General features: G+C 35.8%; 1 protein-coding gene across 1 annotated transcript in view; it reads left to right on the top strand.

Annotated features, from left to right (window-relative positions):
- Positions 1-21,604, top strand: part of LRRIQ3 (leucine rich repeats and IQ motif containing 3) — a 204,074-nt gene that overhangs the window by 36,491 nt on the left and 145,979 nt on the right. The window contains exon 4 of the mRNA XM_005678463.3: positions 13,066-13,199. Within this exon, the coding sequence (XP_005678520.2) occupies positions 13,066-13,199 (134 nt within the window). The remainder of the gene's footprint in view (positions 1-13,065; positions 13,200-21,604) is intronic.

Raw genomic sequence — 21,604 nt, 5'->3', positions numbered from 1 at the left:
CAGAGAACTCTTGACTCCAGGGAACATTAATCAATAAGAGCTCATCCAAAAGCCTCCATACCTATACTGAAACCAAGCACCACCCAAGAGCCAACAAGTTCCAGAGCAAGATATACCATGCAAATTCTCCAGCAACACAGGAACATAGCCCTGAGCTTCAATATACAGGCTGCCCAAAGTTACACCAAACCGACTGACATCTCAAAACTTACTTCATTGTACTCCAGAGAGAAGATATCCAGCTCCACCCACCAGAGCACCGACACAAGCTTCCTTAACCAGGAAACCTTGACAAGCCACCTGACCAACCTCACCCACAGTGAGAAACCTCCACTATAAAGAGAAAGCAAAACTGCCAGAATATGGAAAGGCCACCCCAAACACAGCAATCTAAACAAGATGAAAAGGCAGAGAATTACTCAGCAGGTAAAGGAACAGGATAAATGCCCACCAAACCAAACAAAAAAGGAAGAGATAGGGAATCTACCTGAAAAATAATTCAGAACAATGATAGTGAAAATGATCTGAAATCTTGAAAACAAAATGGAGTTACAGATAAACAGCCTGGAGACAAGGATTGAGAAGATGCAAGAAATGTTTAACAAGGACCTAGAAGGAATAAAAAAGTCAATATATAATGAATAATGCAATAAATGAGATCAAAGACACTCTGGAGGGAACCAACAGTAGAATAATGGAGGCTGAAGATAGGATAAATGAGGTAGAAGATAGAATGGTAGAAATAAATGAAGCAGAGAAGGAAACAAAAATAATTAAAAGAAATGAGGACAACCTCAGGGACCTCTGGGACAATGTTAAATGCCCCAAAATTCAAATCACAGGAGTCCCAGAAGAAGGAGACAGAAAGACCATGAGAAAATCCTTGAGGAGATAATAGTTGAAAACTTCCCTAAAATGGAGAAGGAAATAGTCACCCAAGTCCAAGAAACCCAGAGTGTCCCAAACAAGATAAACCCAAAGCGAAACACCTCAAGACACATAGTAATCAAATTAACAAAGATCAAACACAAAGAACAAACATTAAAAGCAGCAAGGGAAAAACAACAAATAACACACAATGGGATTCCCATAAGGATAACAGCTGATCTTTCAATAGAAACTCTTCAGGCCAGGAGGAAATGGCAGGACATACTTAAAGTGATGAAAGAGAAAAACCTACAGCCCAGATTACCCAGCAAGGATCTCATTCAGATATGAAGGAAAAATCAACAGTTTTACAGACAAGCAAAAGCTGAGAGAATTCAGCACCACCAAACCAGCTCTCTAACAAATGCTAAAATATCTTCTCTAGACAGGAAACACAGAAAGGGTGTATAAACTCAAACCCAAAACAACAAAGTAAATGGCAACGGGATCATACTTATCAATAATTACCTTAAATGTAAATGGGTTTAATGCCCCAACCAAAAGACAAAGACTGGCTGAATGGATACAAAAATAAGACCCCTATATATGTTGTTTACAAGAGACCCACCTCAAAACAAGGGACACATACTGAAAGTGAAGGGCTGGAAAAAATTACTCCACACAAATAGCAAAAGAAAGCAGGAGTAGCAACACTCATATGAGATAAAATAGACTTTAAAATAAAGGCTGTGAAAAGAGATAAAGAAGGACACTACATAATGATCAAAGGATCAATCCAAGAAGAAGATATAACGATTATAAATATATATGCACCCAACAGAGGAGCACCACAATATGTAAGGCAAATGCTAACAAGTATGAAAGGGGAAATTAATAATAACACAATAATAGTGGGAGACTTTAATATGCCACTCACAACTATGGAAAGATTAACTAAACAGAAAATTAACAAGGAAACACAAACTTTAAATGATACAATAGACCAGTTAGACCTTATTGATATCTATAAGACATTTCACCCCAAAACAATGAATTTCACCTTTTACTCAAGCACCCACGGAACCTTCTCCAGGATAGATCACATCCTGGGTATAATCTAGCCTTGGTAAATTTAAAAAACTATGAAATCATTCCAAGCATCTTTTCTGACCACAATGCAGTAAGATTAGATATCAATTACATGAGGAAAACAATTAAAAATTCTAACATATGGAGACTGAATGACATGCTACTGAATAACCAACAAATCACAGAAGAAATCAATAAAGATAAAAATATGCATAGAAACAAATGAAAATGAAAACACAACAACCCAAAACCTATGGGACACTGTAAGCAGTGCTAAGGGGAAGGTTCATAGCACTACAGGCTTACCTCAAGAAATGAGAAGAAAGTCAGCTAAATAATGTAAGTCTACAACGAAAGCAACTAGAAAAGAAAGAAATGAAGAACCTCAGGGTTAGTAGAAGTAAAAAAAATCTTAAAAATTCAGTTCAGTTCAGTTCATTCGCTTAGTCGTATCCAACTCTTTGTGACCCCATGAACCACAGCACGCCAGGCCCCCCATCCATCACCAACTACCAGAGTTCACCCAAACCCATGTTCACTGAGTCGGTGATGCCATCCAACCATCTCATCCTCTGTCGTCCCCTTCTCCTCCTGCCCTCAATCTTTCCCAGCATCGGAGTCTTTTCAAATAAGTCAGCTCTTCTCATCAGTGGCCAAAGTATTGGAGTTTCAGCTTCAGCATCAGTCCTTCCAATGAATATTCAGGACTGATTTCCTTTAGGAGGGACTGGTTAGATCTCTTTGCAGTCCAAGGGACTCAAGAGTCTTCTCCAACACCACAGTTCAAAAACATCAATTCTTTGGCGCTCAGCTTTCTTTATAGTCCAACTCTCACATCCATACATGACCACTGGAAAAACCATGGCCTTTATTAGACAGACCTTTGTTGACAAAGTATTGTCTCTGCTTTTTAATATGCTAAGTTGGTCATAACTTTCCTTCCAAGGAGTAAGCTAAATGCAAAGAAACAAAAGAGACCTTAGCAAAAATCAACAAAGCTAAAAGCTGGTTCTTTGAGAAGATAAGTAAAATTGACAAACCACTAACCAGACTCATCAAGAAACGAAGGGAGAAAAATCAAATCAATAAAATTAGAAATGAAAATGGAGAGATGGAAACACAGAAATATAAAGGATCATAAGAGACTACTATCAGCAACTATACACCAATAAAATGGACACTTGGAAGAAATGAACAAATTCTTAGAAAAGTATAACTTTCCAAACCTGAGCCAAGAAGAAATAGAAAATCTTAACAGACCCATCACAAGCATGGAAATTGAAACTGTAAGCAGAAATCTTCCAGCACACAAAAGCCCAAGACCAGACGGCTTCACAGCTGAATTCTACCAAAAATTTAGAGGAGCTAACACCTATCCTACTCAAACTCTGCCAGAAAATTGCAGAGGAAGGGAAATTTCCACACACATTCTATGAGGCCACCATCACCCTAATACCAAAACCTGACAAAGATGCCATAAAAAAAGAAAACTGCTGACCAATATCACTGATGAACATAGATGCAAAAATCCTTGACAAAATTCTAGCAAACAGAATCTAACACCATATTAAAAAGATCATACATCATGATCAATTGGGCTTTATCCCAGGGATGCAAGGATTCTTCAAAATCTGCAAATCAATCAATGTAATACACCACATTGACAAATTGATAGATAAAAGCCATATGATTATCTCAATTATCATATGCAGAGAAAGCCTTTGACAAAATTCATCATCCATTTATGATAAAAACTCTAAAGAAAGCAGGAATAGAAGGAACATACGTCAACATAATAAAAGCTATATATTACAAACCCACAGCAGACATTATCCTCAATGGTGAAAAATTGAAAGCATTTCCCCTAAAGTCAGGAACAGGACAAGGGTGCCCACTCTCACCACTACTATTCAACGTAGTTTTGGAAGTTTTGGCCACAGCAATCAGAGCAGAAAAAGAAAGAAAAGGAATCCAGATTGGCAAAGAAGTAAAACTCTCACTGTTTGCAGATGATATGATCCTCTACATAAAACCCAAAAGACTCCACCAGAAAATTACTAGAGTTAATCAATGAATATAGGAAAGTTGCAGGATATGAAATCAACACAGAGAAATACCTTGCATTCCTATATACTAATAATGAGAAAATAGAGAAATTAAGGAAACAGTTCCAGTCACCATTGCAATGAAAAGAATAAATAACTTAGGAATATATCTACCTAAAGAAACAAAAGACCTATATATAGAAAACTATAAAACACTGGTGAAAGAAATCAAAGAGGACACAAATAGATGGAGAAATATATCATGTTCATGGATCGGAAGAATTAATACAGTGAAAGTGAGTATACTATCCAATGCAATATATAGATTTAATGAAATCCCTATCAAGCTACCAATGGTATTTTTCACAGAGCTAGAACAAATAATTTCAAATTTGTATGAAAATTCAAAAAACCTCAAATAGCCAAAGCAATCTTGAGAAAGAAGACTGGAACTGAAATAATCAACCTGCCTGACTTCAGGCTATACTACAAAGCTACAGTCATCAAGACAGTATGGTACTGGCACAAAGACAGAAATATAGATCAACAGAACAAAATAGAAAGACCAGAGGTAAATCCAAGCACCTGTGCACACCTTATCTTTGACAAAGGAGGCAAGAATATACAATGGAGAAAAGACAATCTCTTTAACAAGTGGTGCTAGGAAAACTGGTCAACTACTTGTAAAAGAATGAAACTAGAACCATTTCTAACACCATACATAAAATAAATTCAAAATGGATTAAACATCTAAATGTAAGACCAGAAACTATAAAACTCCTAGAGGAAAACAGGCAAAACACTCTCCCAACATAAATCGCAGCAGAATCCTCTATGACCCACCTCCCAGAGTAATGGAAATAAAAGCAAAAATAAAAATATGGGGCCTAATTAAACTTAAAAGTTTTTGAACAACAAAGGAAACTATAAGCAAGGTGAAAAGACAGCCTTCAGAATGGGAGAAAATAATAGCAAATGAAGCAACTGACAATTAATCTCAAAAATATACAAGCAACTCCTGCAGCTCAATTCCAGAAAAATAAATGACCCAATCAAAAAATAGGCCAAAGAACTAAACAGACATTTCTCCAAAGAAGACATACAGTTGGCTAACAAACACATGAAAAAATGCTCAACATCACTCATTATCAGAGAAATGCAAATCAAAACCACAACGAGGTACCATTTCCCTCCAGTCAGAATGGCTGCCATCCAAAAGTCTACAAGCAATAAATGCTGGAGAGGGTGTGGAGAAAAGGGAACCCTCTTACACTGTTGGTGGGAATGCAAACTAGGACAGCCACTGTGGAGAACAGTGTGGAGGTTCCTTAAAAAACTAGAAATAGAACTGCCACATGACCCAGGAATCCTACTGCTGGGCATACACACTGAGGAAACCAGAATTGAAAGAGACACATACCCCAGTGTTCATCACAGCACTGTTTATAATAGCCAGGTCATGGAAGCAACCTAGATGTCCATCAGCAGATGAATGGATAAGAAAGCCGTGGTATATATACACAATGGAGTATTACTCAGCCATTACAAAGAGTATGTTTGAATCAGTTCTAGTGAGGTGGATGAAACTGGAGTTTATTATACAGAGTGAAGTAACCCAGAAAGAAAAACATCAGTACAGTATACTAGTTCAGTTCAGTTCAGTCACTCAGTCGTGTCCGACTGTTTGCGACCCCATGAATCGCAGCCCGCCAGCCCTCCCTGTCCATCACCAACTCCCGGAGTTCACTCAGACTCACATCCATCGCGTCAGTGATGCCATCCAGCCATCTCATCCTCTGTCGTCCCCTTCTCCTCCTACCCCTAATCCCTCCCAGCATCAGACTCTTTTCCAGTGAGTCAACTCTTTGCATGAGGTGGCCAAAGTACTGGAGTTTCAGCTTCAGCATCAATCCCTCCAAAGAGATCCCAGGGTTGATCTCCTTCAGAATGGACTGGTTGGATCTCCTTGCAGTCCAAGGGACTCTCAAGAGTCTTCTCCAACACCACAGTTCAAAAGCATCAATTCTTCGGCACTCAGCTTTCTTCACAGTCCAACTCTCACATCCATACATGACCACAGGAAAAACCATAGCCTTGACTGGACGGACCTTTGTTGGCAAAGTAATATCTCTGCTTTTCAATATGCTGTCTAGGTTGTCATATATATATATATGGAACTTAGATAGATAGTAAATTTAACCCTATATGCGAGACAGCAAAAGAGCCACAAATGTATAGAACAGTCTTTTGGACTCTGTGGGAGAAGGGGAGGGTGGGATTGTTTGGGAGAATGGCATTGAAATGTATATTATCATATGTGAAATGGATCACCAGTCCAGATTCAATGCATGGGATAGGGTGCTTGGGGCTGGTGGACTGGGATGACCCAGAGGATGGGGAGGGAGGTTAGATGGGGGTTCAGGAAGGGGGGAAAATGATAATAGATACTTCAAGTGGTGGAAATTTGTGTAAAGTTTTTTGTTCTTGTACTTTCATCTGTCCTAAAAATTTTAGTGTTTTATTATTCTTCTAATTTTTTTTGGTTATTTAATGTTATTTAATTCAGGTGAAAATTTTTAATTGGTGAATTGTCTAAAGTTTGTTCCCAAAGTGTTTACCAGTGATCCTAAGAAATGTTGATTTAAAATAATATAAAATCTTTCTAGCCTTTATGGGGAGTTTCAGAGATACTCACCATTTCATGTGAGTGTTAAAGTGAATATATTACAGATAGAATAAAAACATGAATACTGCATGTTTTTATTCTATGTGAAATACATACTTCTGGGAGTAGCATAATTTACATATTTCAGTTATGCTGAGACGGATGTGTCAAATCAGTAAATTCTGATGGAATAAATTACAAATAGAATTTTAAAAGAGTATAGGGAATAGATACATATGAAAGAAATAAAAATGGGGAAAAGGAAGAAAATATAAGTACAGGTGTATTTAGAATATCAGATTAATTGGGAATCTTTGTGTAATTATATTTACAATCTGAGAAGAATGTAGTTTGAAAATTTGTTTTTTAAGCTGCGCTTTGTGTTAGAACACAGAGCACTATCTTCCATACGAATCATGTTTACAAAATTCTTCCCTTTCTTGGAAATGCCTTGTTATGCTTTATGCAAGGATTTGCAGTAGCCATTTTTTCATTCCAAGATTACAATGGCAAGTGGGAGAGTACAGATATTTCATTATTTTATCATCTGTTTTTTTGATTCTTGATAATATTTTCTGTAAATGTGTGTTGTCCTTTGGCAAGCTTTTTACTATAATTCTTTAATTCGTTTTATTGGGTTGAAAATATTAGTTTACAGTTAATTTCTTAATTTTGTTATGTTTGAATAAATTGCTTAGTAAATTCCTGTACTAATTTGTTAAATATCAAAGAGAATAAGGTATACAGAAGTCCTTAAGCTGTTGACAGATGACCTTATTTGGTTGCTTTAAATGTTTTAGCACTGTTCTATGTGCTTTACAAATATTTTCTCACAAAACCCAAATGACGTTTTCTCTATTTTACAGATGATTAATAGGGGACAGATGGGTTACTTACCCTAGATTGCATAGTTAGCAAGTGGTAGGAATGGAATTTAAACGTAGGCAGTTTTTCTTTAGAGTCATCACTCATGTAGTATAGGAAATATGCATTAGTTTCCCTTAGAAAATACATCCATTTGTCCTCAGCTATCAAATGGTTTATGGCATTTGTACAAGTTTGCAGTGATGTCTTTTTTTTTTTTTTTAATTTGGAGTGTAGTTGCTTTATAATGTTGTGGTAGTTTCTGCTGTACCTCAAAGTGAATCAACCACACATATACATATGTACCCTCTTCCTTGGATTTTCTTCCCATTTAGATCACCACAGAGCATTGAGTAAAATTCCCTCTAGTGTACAGTAGGTGATCATCTTTATTGGCATTTTACAGCATAATTGTTTTAGGACATCATAAATCTTGACTATTTTCTAGAGGTTACTTGTTTTTTGGCAAAGACTCCTATGCTACCCACAGCTGATGATTTTCTTTATTGCTTAAAAGAGAGGGATTATCCATACCTTGGAGGGAAGCAAGACTCTGCTGTAAACTGCAGTGTGAGCTTGATGGTTCTCTGCTGGTGAGAACTGTCGAGTCTGACCAGGACCACTTAAACCTAGCCATCTAAATTCTTTCCTGTATTACTATTCCTCACTTTCAAACTAGAGGATGAAAAACAATTTTCCCTCTACCCTTCTGAGCTCTTGGCTGAGACCCTGTAATATAAGACTGGTTAACAAGAGAAAAACAAACAGAAGCTTATTAACATTTATATCTCATGAGTACTGAGAAGATGCTAAGGGAGAACTGAGTATCTCCTAGAGATGGGAATTCATTCTTAATACCATCTAAATAGGGGGAAAGGGAGGGAGGGTATAGGCCTCTTATGAGACAGTAAATTATTTTTAAGAAAGACAAATGGATCTCTAGAAGAATAGATGGGAATTTGTGACAAAATTCATTTGGTTGTAATGTCTTCTAATTTTCTCCCCTTCTAATCACCTGATCACCTTTCTTGTGATAAGACTCCTTTCCTGGTTGATAAAATATGACAATTGAATGCCTTTGGGGGAATCTGTCTTTAGAAAGATAAAGGAAGTTCAGAGAGTGCCTCTCCCTGCATTTGCTGTTTTTCAAATGCCTCTGACTCAATAATCAGTATACGGAGCATGTTTGAGGCGGCATACTTTATTACTCTAAACACACATGCACATACACACATACCATGAGCTCAAATGCAATGAACAAAAAACTCAATGAAGACTGGAGGAAATCACATCTTTACTAGAAACCAGTAAAGGATAGGAATTAAGTAATAGATTGTATCACAGAGGTACTTTTATACATAATGAAGAATTTTTGATATAATGAAGATATGATTAAATTAAAGGTAGGGGATGGGTCAGCCTGACTTTGAGCTATTCTTCCTGACATGTAAAACAAAATGACAGGAATTAGAAGAGATTCTGCAAATCTCCCTATTTGTCATAGTTGATAGTAGACTAACAGATGGAATCTCTTGCTAGAAATCAGAGAATACATATCATGGAGAGGCCCTCATACAGGCAGGGTTATAATAGCAAACTGTTATAGTTTGTGGAGGGACTGTCTGTGTTAGGGCAGACAGGAGTTTCAGAAAGGAGCTTAGGCTCAGCCACATAACTGAAGTAGTTGAAAAGCTATTAAAAAACCTCAGTATGAGAAAGCTAACCTTTGACAGCATGGCTTCACCAAATTGAGAAAAAATAACTGAAAATGATGAGAAAAAAATGTAAAACATCGAGGTGAGCTCTAGAATACCTACTACACATGAATAGGAATTAGAGTAGAGAAAATAAGGAAAATTAAGGAGAAGCACTAATCAAAGAGATGGGAATACCAGACCACCTTACCTAACTCATGAGAAACCTGTATGTGGGTCAACAAGCATCAGTTAGAACTGGACATGGAACAACTGACTGGTTCAAAATTGGGAAAGGAGTGCCACAAGGCTGTATATTGTCACTCTGCTTATTTAACTTGTATGCAGAATGCATCATGTGAATTGCCAAGCTGGATAAATCACAAGCTGGAGTGAAGATCACCAGGAGAAATACTAACAACTTTAGATATACAGATGACAAGCACTCTGATGGCAGAAAGTGCAGAGGAACTAAAGGACCTGGTGATGAATGTGAAAGAAGAGTGAAAAAACTGGCTTGAGACTCAACACTCAAAAAACTAAGATTATGGCATCCGGTCCCATCACTTCATGGCAAATAGATGGGGAAAAAAGTGGAAGCAGTGAAAGATTTTATTTTCTTGGGCTCCAAAATCACTGCAAATGGTGACTGTAGCCATGAATTTAAAACATGCTTGCTCCTTGGAAGGAGAGATATAACAAACCTAGACAGTGTTATTAAAGAAACAGAGACATCCCTTTGCTGACAAAGATCCATATAATCAAATCTATGGTTTTTCCTGTAGTCGCGTATGGATGTGGGATTTGGACTGTAAATTTAGGCTGAGTGGCAAAGAATATTGATATGTGGTGCTGGAGAAGACTCTTGAGAGTCCCTTGAACTTCAAGAAGATCAAATCATTCAATCCTAAAGAAAATCCATATTCATTGGAAGGATTGGTGCTGGAGCTGAAGTTCCAAAATTTTGGCTACCTGATGTGAAGAGCTGATTCATTAGAAAAGACCCTGATGCTAGGAAAGATTGAAGGAAGAAAAGAAGGGGGTGGCAGAAGATAAAACTGTTAGATATCATCACAGGCTCAATAAACATGAATTTGAACAAACTCCAGGAGATAATGGAGTACTGGGGAGCCTAACATGCTGCAGTCCATGGAGTTGCAGAGTTGTACATGATTTAGCAACTGAACAACAGCAGCAGTAATCCAAGAAATAATGAGAAAAAAATATAGATATGAATATGGGACAAAATCTGTGAAAGATCTACATATGTTTTCTTTAAATTTTTACACTTCATACCTATTGTCGTGGAAAAACAGCAAAATCAAAAATATTTATACTTCAGATGAGTTTTTTTGAAAATAAGAAGTAAAGTAGGTAGAGATGTTGGCAATTGTGGAATGTTGAGATAGAGTAAAAAGCATGGCAAAGGCACAGAGGTGACGCTAAACGCAGTTAAGTGACAAGTGATTTAGTGTTCTTGGGGTTTAGAAGACATGCTTGAGCATGACAAAAGATGCTGGAATCAAAAATAGGATTAATAGAGCAAAGGGAGTTATGTGTAATACTAAGAATATAGCACAGTATGTTATAAGATTTGGGGGAAATATTTAAGGATTTTAGATGACCTGATTTTCATTTTAGAAAAAAAGTCTTATATTCTGTAATTTTGGAGTGGAGGGAAATTGAACATAGGGAAATTAGCAGAAAGTCTATAGGTCGGACCCTAGTTTATAAGAGCTGATTTAATAAATTGGTAGTACATATAGATTATAGGGAACAGATTGAAGAGAGATGTTTTTGATAGAATTAAGTGATTTAGTAGATGGAAAGGAGAGAGAAAGAAGAGTGTGAGTTTATTTGGTTGATAAGGTAGAAAATAATTTTAATGACTCCATCTGTAATGTGGTGTGAAGTATAGATGGTGGGTGTTTTCAAATGGGAAGAATTATTTCAGTTTTTGACATGTAAGTAGACAAATGGAACTAGAAGTTCCATTGGAATTAGATAATTCCAAGAATTATCTCAGAGATAATTCTTGCTAGGAGATATATAGGATAATCAGCATATGTGAAATAGTAACATATAGCAAAGAAGGTGCTTATTCAAAGAAACTTAGCACAGAGAAGTGAAAAAAGAAGCAAACCTAAAATTATATTCTATTTAAATAGTTATAGAAAAAGAGCAAACAGGAAAACAGACTGAAAAATAAAAATCCAAAAGGTGGAAAAATTAGTATATTACTACAGCCAAGTAAGAGTTAAGTTATAAGAACAGACTGACATTGCCACAGCAAGCTTGGAGACCAATATGAAGGTGTACAAGTGTCTCTTACTTAGTGATTTAATAGTCAACTGATATTTGAATGCCAGTTACAAACTAGATAGTTTACTTACTCATAGAGATTCAGTATAAAGAAAGAGGTGTTACACTTGATGAGTTTATGTTGCAGTGGGAAGAACAGACCAATAATTACTTTATAGCATAAGCTTATCAAATAAAATAGCAAATCAGGACTTAAGAGACTTTTTCAAAAGGATTATCTCAATGGAGGGATAAAGGCTATTGCAATAGGCAAATGAGTATTATTGCAATAAGGAGAATGCTTCTGTTAAGGTCTGTAGCATCTTAAAGGTGATATTTTGCCTTAAAGGCTAAAAAGAAATGAACTTTTAGAGGAGGGATTAAGGCTAGAAAGAAATGGTGTGGCTAAGTAGAACGGAAAGACCCTGATGCTAGGAAAGATTGAGAGCAGGAGGAGAAAGGGGTGACAGAAGATGAGGTGGTTGGATGGCATCATTGACGTAATGGACATGAGTTTGAGCAAACTCTGGGAGATAGTGAAGGACAGGGAGGCCTGGTGTGCTGCAGTCCATAGGGTCACAAAGAGTCTGACATGACTGAGCAACTGAAGAACAAAGTAAGGTGAGGGAAAGTGGCATGATCTGACAATAGAACAGAAAAAGAGAGCCTGGGATGGTTCAGGGTTTCTGGATTAGGTTTGTATGGGCAGTACCACCATTCACTAAGAGCATGTGAGAAAGCAAGTTAGGGAGGAGGATTCATATTTGGGCAAGTTGAGTTTATAGGCATATCTCATTTTATTGTGCTTTTTGATCACAAATTGAAATTGGTGACAACCCTGCGTGGAAAAAGTAATAAGTGCCATTTTTAGGGGGTGGCCAGCATTTACTCACTTCATGTCTCTGTGTTATGTTCTGGTAATTCTCACAATATTTCAAAATTTTTCATAGTTATATTTCATTATTGTATATTTATGAGAATATAGGAGTCTGTGGTTCCAAAAATCTAAAAATATACAGGACCAAATATCTTAGAGATAATTTCTTTAAAGATAATATAGAAGTCTTTACCCCAGGGAATGTACTGTCTTCCTGTAAAATATCTAGTTAAGATGCAACAAAATTTTGAACTGCTGCAAGTTGTTATAAATCCAACATATATAAGTTTCATCTATGATGATTCACAGAATACTTTTAAGGGTCTTTGGATATCTATTCATGCCCCTACCTTTCAGAGATCAACATGATTATGGACAAAATTTTATACCTGTGATAGCAGATAGAAGAATCTAGAATGGAAAAAGTTATCCTCATTGATCTTGAATTTTATGTAAAGATTTGAAATTATTTTGTGCTACTAATTCTTGACCTTATGATTTAATAAAAATAGATTTGAAAATGTATATGTTACTTAAGTATTATGTGTATAAGACAGCTGTGAATGTTTTAATAAATAGTTTATACCATCAGACTAGCAAGTTAAAATATCTTCTGGAAATACTTTCATGAAATATGATTATTAAGTAATTTTCTTTATACAGGGATCAACCTATGAAGATGAAATTGATAATATCAAACACATTATTTCAAAAGTTAATGAAATTCTGGCTCATAACTCACCAGTTTTGATTATTCAAAGATGGACACGTGGTTTCTTAGTTAGGAAAAAAGTGAGGTATGTTTTATTTTATTCACTATTTCAATATTAAAAGATAATTGACAAAAGTCATTTCTGTAATAATATGCATTTTTGTATTCCCTATCAACCTGGTAATGTATAGACTATTTAATTTTGAGAAAAACATCACAGACTCTATAATACTATAATATTTAGTATAATCAGTTGATTACCTTTTTTCTTTTAAAATGGCCATATAAATAACTAATCAATAAAGTTTTTATTAATCTTGAGTAATTCTGACAGTGTTATAAATTAAACTTAAAAGCATTAGTAGAAAATGTAAATTAAATTTCTCTATGTAATGGGACATAATAGAAATATAAGCCATGTACAATATAAGAAAAAAGTACAAGCCATGAATATATGAGGATTTTGTTTTTTGTTTGGATATGAAGATAGTTTTGCCAAAACATCTGCTACCACCTTAATCTACATTATCCCTTGATTAATACTTTTCCCTCTCTCTTTGTTCCATGCATCCCTTTTCAGTAGCAGACATTTTACAAATACAGGAAATTTTTCCCTGTAAGACTCAACATTGTATCTGGAGAGGGAAGATAGTATACTGTGTCATCAGTGTATTTGTGTTAGTCATGCAAAACACTAAACACATGAGAAAAGAAATGAGCTTTCTCCTAAAGCTTATTTTCAGATGCTAAATGGTAGAGTTCATAAAATAGAAACAGAACATGGCCCTGAAATACAGGTAGGATTAAATAGATCTGGAGTTGGGAAACAGACATTCCTTGAGAAAGAAAGATTAGGAAGTATCACTGAAATGATATTCAACATTCTGTGGTAAGGCAGAGACAGTGTTGTCTTGTGTTAGCCTGCATGTACTACATCATAGATGGCAATAGCCCTGATAGAGATCAGTATGGAAGACAAAACTGAACATAATACAGTGCCTGCAACTTCTGAAGATGAGATTCCATATACTTCTCTAACAAAGGCTAAACTGTGGGAGAGACTGGGCTTATGAATGAAAAAAAGTAAAGTGGTTTGGAGTAAAAGATGTGAAAAGAATCAGGCAGTTGCTAACACATATTTATTTAAAATATTTTTTCTATCTCATGTTTTAGTTAAATTGTATGTATTTTATGTGAAATAAACATTTAATTAAATGGATTTGTCTTTAATTTATGCCCCTGGGATTGAGTTTTTCTCTCTTAGAATCAAGGTTTCCTTTGATATTCATGTACCATGAGATAATAACCTTGTACATGGAAACAATCTGAAAATTCAGCAGGCAAGAAAAGGGTCTGAATGAGCTTTGTGGGGAGAAATGTCAGTAGTAAAAATATATCACAGTGCTTCAAGACAGACTGATTTTAATTCTTTTTCTTTTTAAAATGCTGTTCCATTAGGTGTGTTACTTACCTACTGTGGGCCTGATTTTCCTGATAAATTACTAATAAATGGTAGAGAGCAGGGGCTAATAGCAGTACTTAATTTTCTACTTGCTTGTGAGAATTGAGGTCATGAATATAACCTACATAGTATCAGGCAAATGTGAATATTCCATTCTTAATAGCTGATTTTTTATATATCATTATTATTGTTGTTCTATCTCATATACTCTGTGCTATTTGTTTGCATGGGAAACAATCTTTCCTTGAATTTCTTGCTCCCTTCCATTTACATTTACTACAGCATTCACAGAGTAATCTTTTAAAATTATAAATCAAATCTTAAAATCCTCCAGTTGCTCCTAATTTGCTTAGGGCAAAGTATTGGGATATTGGCCTCTACAATGTACATCACATACCTGCATTATCAACATTTGGAATACTGTATTGAAGTTGTCTGTATAATTATTTATATCTTATACCTACAGATATGTTCAGTTCAGTTCAGTTCAGTCGCTCAGTTGTTTCCCACTCTTTGCGACCCCATGAATCGCAGCCCGCCAGCCCTCCCTGTCCATCACCAACTCCCGGAGTTAACTCAGACTCACGTCCATCGAGTCAGTGATGCTATCAGCCATCTCATCCTCTGTTGTCCTCTTCTCCTCCTGCCCCCAATCCCTCCCAGCATCAAAGTCTTTCCCAATGAGTGCCAGACGAGGGACGGCCAAAATATTGGAATTTCAGCTTTATATCAGTCCTTCCAATGAACACCCAGGACTGATCTCCTTTAGGATGGACTGGCTGGATCTCCTTGAAGTCCAATCAGACTCTCAAGAGTCTTCTCCAACACCACAGTTCAAAAGCATCAATTCTTTGGCACTCAGATTTCTTCACAGTCCAACTCTCACATCCATACATAACCACTGGAAAAACCATAGCCTTGATTAGACGGACCTTTGTTGACAAAGTAATGTCTCTGCTTTTGAATATGCTGTCGAGGTTGGTCATAACTTTCCTTCCAAGGAGTAAGCGTCTTTTAATTTCATGGCTGCAATCACCATCTGCAGTGATTTTGGAGCCCCCCAAAATAAAGTCTGACATGGTTTCCACTGCTTCCCCATCTATTTGCCATGAAGTGATGGGACCAGATGCCATGATCTTCGTTTTCTGAATGTTGAGATTTAAGCCAACTTTTTCACTCTCCTCTTTCACTTTCATCAAGAGGCTTTTTAGTTCCCCTTCACTTTCTGCCATAAGGGTGGTATCATCTGCATATCTGAGGTTATTGATATTGCTCCTAGCAATCTTGATTCCAGCTTGTGCTTCTTCCAGCCCAGCATTTCTCATGATGTACTCAGTTCAGTTCAGTCACTCAGTCATGTCCGACTCTTTGTGACCCCACGAATCGCAGCACGCTAGGCCTTCCTGTCTATCACCAACACCCGGAGTTCACTCAGACTCACGTCCATAGAGTCAGTGATGCCATCCAGCCATCTCATCCTCTGTCGTCTCCTTCTCCTCCTGCCCCCAATCCCTCCCAGCATCAGAGTCTTTTCCAATCAGTCAACTCTTCGTATGAGGTGGCCAAAGTACTGGAGTTTATACCCAAAGAGAGTAAAAGAGAAGGGATAATAAAAATAGTATCAAAAACTGATGAAATATAAAACAAGAATACAAAGAACATGAGAAAATTTGCAGGAATATCAATAAAGCCATGAGTTGGTTATTTTCAGAGTAATACATTGATAAAGCTCCAGCATGACCGCTCTAACAAAGAGACAGAAGGAAAATTTTACCATGATAAGGGATGAAAAAACAACATTGCTGCAGATCCACAGAAATTAAAGGGAATACAGTGAATAAATTTATGCCAAATAATTTGATAATGTGTGTGAAATGGACAGATTCTTTGAAGGAACACAATTTTCAGTCTGACAGAAGAAATCACAATGCTGAATAGTCATTCATACATTGAAAGAACTGAATCCATTATTAAAATCCTTCCCATGAAGGTACTTCAATTGTAGGTTACTGATGAATTATCCTGGACATTTAAGGAATGTTTAACACCATCTTAAACCAAAATTTCCAAAGAGTGGGAGAGAATACTTTTCAGGTTTTGAGAGATCAGCATAACTTTAAAAGCAAAACCTGACAAGAACGTTATAAGAAAGGAAACTTCAGGCTGTCTTATGTATGCCCATGTAAAAATTGTAAGTAAAATATTAGAAAATTAGATACAGAGCTATGCAAAGTGGTTAACATCCTATAACCAACATAGGTTTATTCCAGGAATAAAAAGTTAGTTTAACATTAGGAAACCAATCACATTAATACAATATGAGTGAGGGAAAAACACCTCCGTGTTTCTCACTTTGTTATCACATTAACTAAAATTTGTGCATACTTTGTACTCTCATTTTTCAAGCTTCTAAAGTAACTGAGATTTGATCTCATCTAATTTGTGATAGGCAGAATTCCAAGATGGCCCACATGATCTTTGTTCCCTGGTGTTACTCCCATGATCATGTTATATTGCAAGGCGGATGGTATTTTGCAGATGTCACAAAGTTCTCTACTAATAAGCTGACCTTAAGATAGATTTTCTGAGTTAGTTTAACCTAATCAAATGGCCTCTTTAAAAACAAGAGTGTTTTCTGACTGATAGCAGAACAGGATATCAGAGAAAGTTGAAACGCAAGTAGGATTTGATATACTGTTGCTGTGTTAAAGGTAGAGTGGACCACATTCAAATGACCTGAGAGTGACTTTATGAGCTAGGAGTAACCCTCCACCAACAATCAGCAAGAAAATGGGGACATTAGTCCTACACAAGGAACTGGATTCTACCAACTACGTGAATGAGCTTAGAAGCAGATGTTTTCCTCTAAGCTTCCAGATAAGAAAGAACACAGATTGCTCAGTTTGTGCAATTTGTTACTCAGTAATAGAAAAAATAATATGCAGTAGAACTGTGCAAAATGACAGTGTAGTTCTGGTAGGCACAGGGATTAATTAATGTAGTTCTGTGTAAAATGAGGACTGCCTGAATACAATCATCTTAATGTCTACACAAAAAACATAAAATTCAGCACTTATAAAAGGTTAAAAAGAGAAGAACACTTTTAGCAATCTAGGATTAAAAGGAAACTTTCTTAATCTAATTATATGTATTTTAACACATTTATTAATACTTAGCAACATCTTGAAATTATTTCCCTGAGATTAGCGAAAAACGACAAGGGCGTCAGCTGTCAGCACTTTTGTTTAGTATTGCTCTGGAACTAAGTGGAACTGTTCTGGAACTATTGCTAGTGAAACAAAGTAAGGAAAATAAAAAGATAAAAGATAAGATAGGAAAAAAACAAAATTATAATTTCTTATAGCTGTTATGATTTGAATGTGAAAGCTAATAAAAATACAAAAATCAATATTATTTAGATATGTAGTACCAATCACCAACTTGAAATTAAAATCTACCATTTATAATAGTATAAAAACCCCACTACTTGTTGGATTGATCTTTAAGAGGCAGACACATAAACTAGATTAAGTGTACAAGAAATTTATTGGGAGTAATAACTTTGACAAACAAAAGAGGAGGAAGTGGGAATAGGCAGGGAAACATATTCATGCTTTTATGCTAATCTGTGAAGGGAGAGAGAAAATGAATTGGGCAGAAAGAATTCAGCATCACAACTCTGAAAAAATCTAGGCCAGACCAGTGGGGGATCCCTGAGCAAAGCTTGACCGTTTTAGGAATCCTCCATCAGGTAGAAATGGGCCAGTTCTATTACAATTCCTCAGTCAATGACTGGGGAATAGCCTTGGCAAAAGTGTAGTGATGGATCTAAAAAAAAAGGCAAGAGCTGGGGCTGTCAGCTGTGCTCCTCGTAGTGGGTCTTCTTCAAGGAGATCTGAGCAGTATACTTCCATAGCTGTCATTAAACATGTACTAAGGATACATGAAAGGCAAGATGTGAATTACCTCTAAAAAGAAACCTACCAAACATTACTGATAGAACAAGATGGAAATAAATATAAGACTATATCATTTTTATGACATTGAATGAATCAGTGTAATAAAAATGTCAGTTTTTCCTAAATTGATTTGTATGTGCAGTGCATTCCTAAACACAATTGTAGGAGTTTTCCTTTAAAACACATACTTTGAAAAATAATATCGTGCTGGCCTTTCAGTTTGCCTCTGCTCACTCTAAATCCCATTTAACTGATAATGTGAGGATTTAGAAAGGCAAAGGGCAAGAGAAGTGTGAAGAGAAAGATGGCAACAAAATTTTGCAAAGTAAGAAGCAAATAGGTATGTATAACTGACTTTGCAGATCTTAGAAGTCTACAACTAGAGATCAGAAAACTATGGTTCCTAGGACGGCAGCCTGATTTTGTAAATAAATTATATGAGAACACAGTCACACCCATTCTTTTATATATTGTCTGTCAATGTGCTTTTTAAGCTATAATGGGAAAAGCTGAATAGCTAAGATACAGACTGTAGTGGCCACAAACCTAAAATATTTACTATCTGTATTTGGCTTTTAAAGGAAAAATTTGCCAACTTCTGCCATAGCTTATCCTGACTATATCAGAAGCCCAAGAGTAAAGCTGTGATTCATATTGCAAAACACAGGCATAATTAGAATTTAAAGATGCTAGGAACCAGTGCTGCACGAATAGGAACATTTATTAAATCCCTGTTTAGAATCAGTTAAACTCTCCTAATTTTATTCTAAAGTAAGTTATTTAGTGTTTTATTCTAGAGATGAAAGTATAGCTGACCATCACTAGACATTATTTAATCACTCTAAAATTATAGACTAAAACAAACAAAAGCATAGGGAAATTTTTTTCCTCTGTGAAACTTGATATATACTTTTGAGAATTCTAATTTTATGCTGATAGATATTTTCCTTTAGCTCTCTGAATATATTTTCACTATTTTTGGCTTTCATTGTTGCTGTTGAAAAGTAAACTATCAGACTAATTTTTCATTTACAGGTTATCTTTCTTTTCCCTCTTACTACTTTTAAATCTAAGGTATTTCTGATATTTTTCTGAAGATGTTTTCTTTGACAATTCTAAAAATCACTTTATTTTTATTATGCAGCTTAATATTTATGCATCTAGGGATTGGTTTCTCCTTTATCAGTTCTGGATGATTTCCAGCCATCATTTTATTTATTGATAATCTATTCAAAATATCTATATTTCCCATTTTTTCTTATGATGGGAAGTTACCCTCTTTACAGTGGTGTCTGTAAGTAAATTAACAGGTAGACTGGAACAGAGGTCGTGGTCACAGACTAACTTGACATTTGGCAATGCCATTGGGCTTAGGATTTCTTCCTATTGATCCCAGAGTCTAATTGGAGATACTAATCAGCCCTCCATTGAGTTTTGTTCTGGTTTTATTTTCTAATCTCTAGCTCAGTTTCTTCTCTACTCTGTATTATGGGTAAATTTTAGTGGTTCTTTTATATTGCTTTGATTTGATTTGTGAAGCAAGATCTTTCTCTTATAATTTATTTAGGATGCCTTTTAATTGTATCCCATTCTCATTGCCAGCTGTAATGGTGGAAAGTTACCTAGATGCTATGACAGCCTCCAAGTAAGTTACCAGGCAGTCTGTTTCAGAGCTCACAGAATAAAAAACCTCAGAGATCAAATTAAGATGCTTGAATCAGGTTATTTAATCTACTTAAAACATATAGCAAGAAATGAGGGAGAAAAATGGAACAGAAGTGAGTACAAGTGGGGTGAAATGACCATGTTATCTGAGTCATGTATTATGCAGTGTTCATGTATCCTGTTTCTCACTTTGTTCCATCAGGCTTTCTCTGATGGTTGGGTTGTAAGAACCAGAGTAGAGGTGAGTGAAGGTCTTCAACAGCCAGAAAATGATTGGATCCACCATACTCTTGACTTTTTAGAGAGGTGTAGGAGCAAGTGTTCCTCACCATAGCTATGAACTAAGTAACTGACAACCTGCCAAGAAGTGATGAGTTTTATTTGCATGTTTTGGGTATAGCATGCCTGAGGTTGTGTTAGGTTACTGATGGATGATTGATTTGGTGGGAGCCATAGCTGTGCCTCTGAAGATAATGTAATAAATGCTTTATGAATGTTCTAAAATGTTAATTTAGTCCTTCCATGCTTTATTCCTTCCTTTATGACAGTATTCTTCACACACTTGCTTCATTTATTACATAGTGTTTTTCAGGTTGCTACCTTACTATGTATACCTGAGACACCTTAAGAATCTTACCTGTATCTCTCATTTGCTTGTTCAGTATCTATACTTGGCATCTTAAGAGGTTTGCCTGTTCTAAGTGTTTGTATTCTTTCCCTTTAAAATATAATTGAATATTCTTAAATCATACAACAAATACAAATTTACAATGTCTATTAATATTTATTTTATAATTATTTCTATTCTACATCCTATACAGAAGATCCTTAATCTTCTAGTTGAATAATTTTCTCCTCAGTGATATATAATCTGCTATTTAGCCACGAAATTTTCATTTTAAGTATTATATATTTTAATAGGTAGAAGTATTGTTTGGTTCTCTTTCAGATTTTGTTTTCTTAATAGCTCTTTTCTCCTATTTTTAATATCCCTTTATTTAAAAAAAATTAAGCATACTTATTTCAGTAGTTCATAACTCTAGTAGTTGCTGTCTTTATGGATTTGATTCTGCGATCTGCTTTTACTATGGATTTCACCTACTGTGCATCATTCCCTTGTCCACTCTTAATTTTGAAGGTCAACTCATATTCCTTGGAACTTTTTCTAAAGTCTTTGATACTCTGTTATGAAGATTGGTTGTTCCATAGAGGATGTTTTGGTTACTTTTAAGTGTCTATTGAAATTGAAAAGGATCATCTCCAGTTTTTACAGATTACTCAGGTCATGTGAAAAATACATTGCTTTTAAAACTTTTCAGTAAAGACTGTTTTCCTTTCTTGGGACAAAGTAGGTCCGTGATGGAAACTTTCTTCTTCTTCTGGAAATTTTTAGAGTGAGGGGAA

This window comes from Capra hircus, chromosome 3 (assembly GCF_001704415.2).
Source record: "Capra hircus breed San Clemente chromosome 3, ASM170441v1, whole genome shotgun sequence".
Lineage (NCBI taxonomy): Eukaryota > Metazoa > Chordata > Mammalia > Artiodactyla > Bovidae > Capra > Capra hircus.
This window is presented reverse-complemented; position numbering and strand designations above follow the sequence as displayed.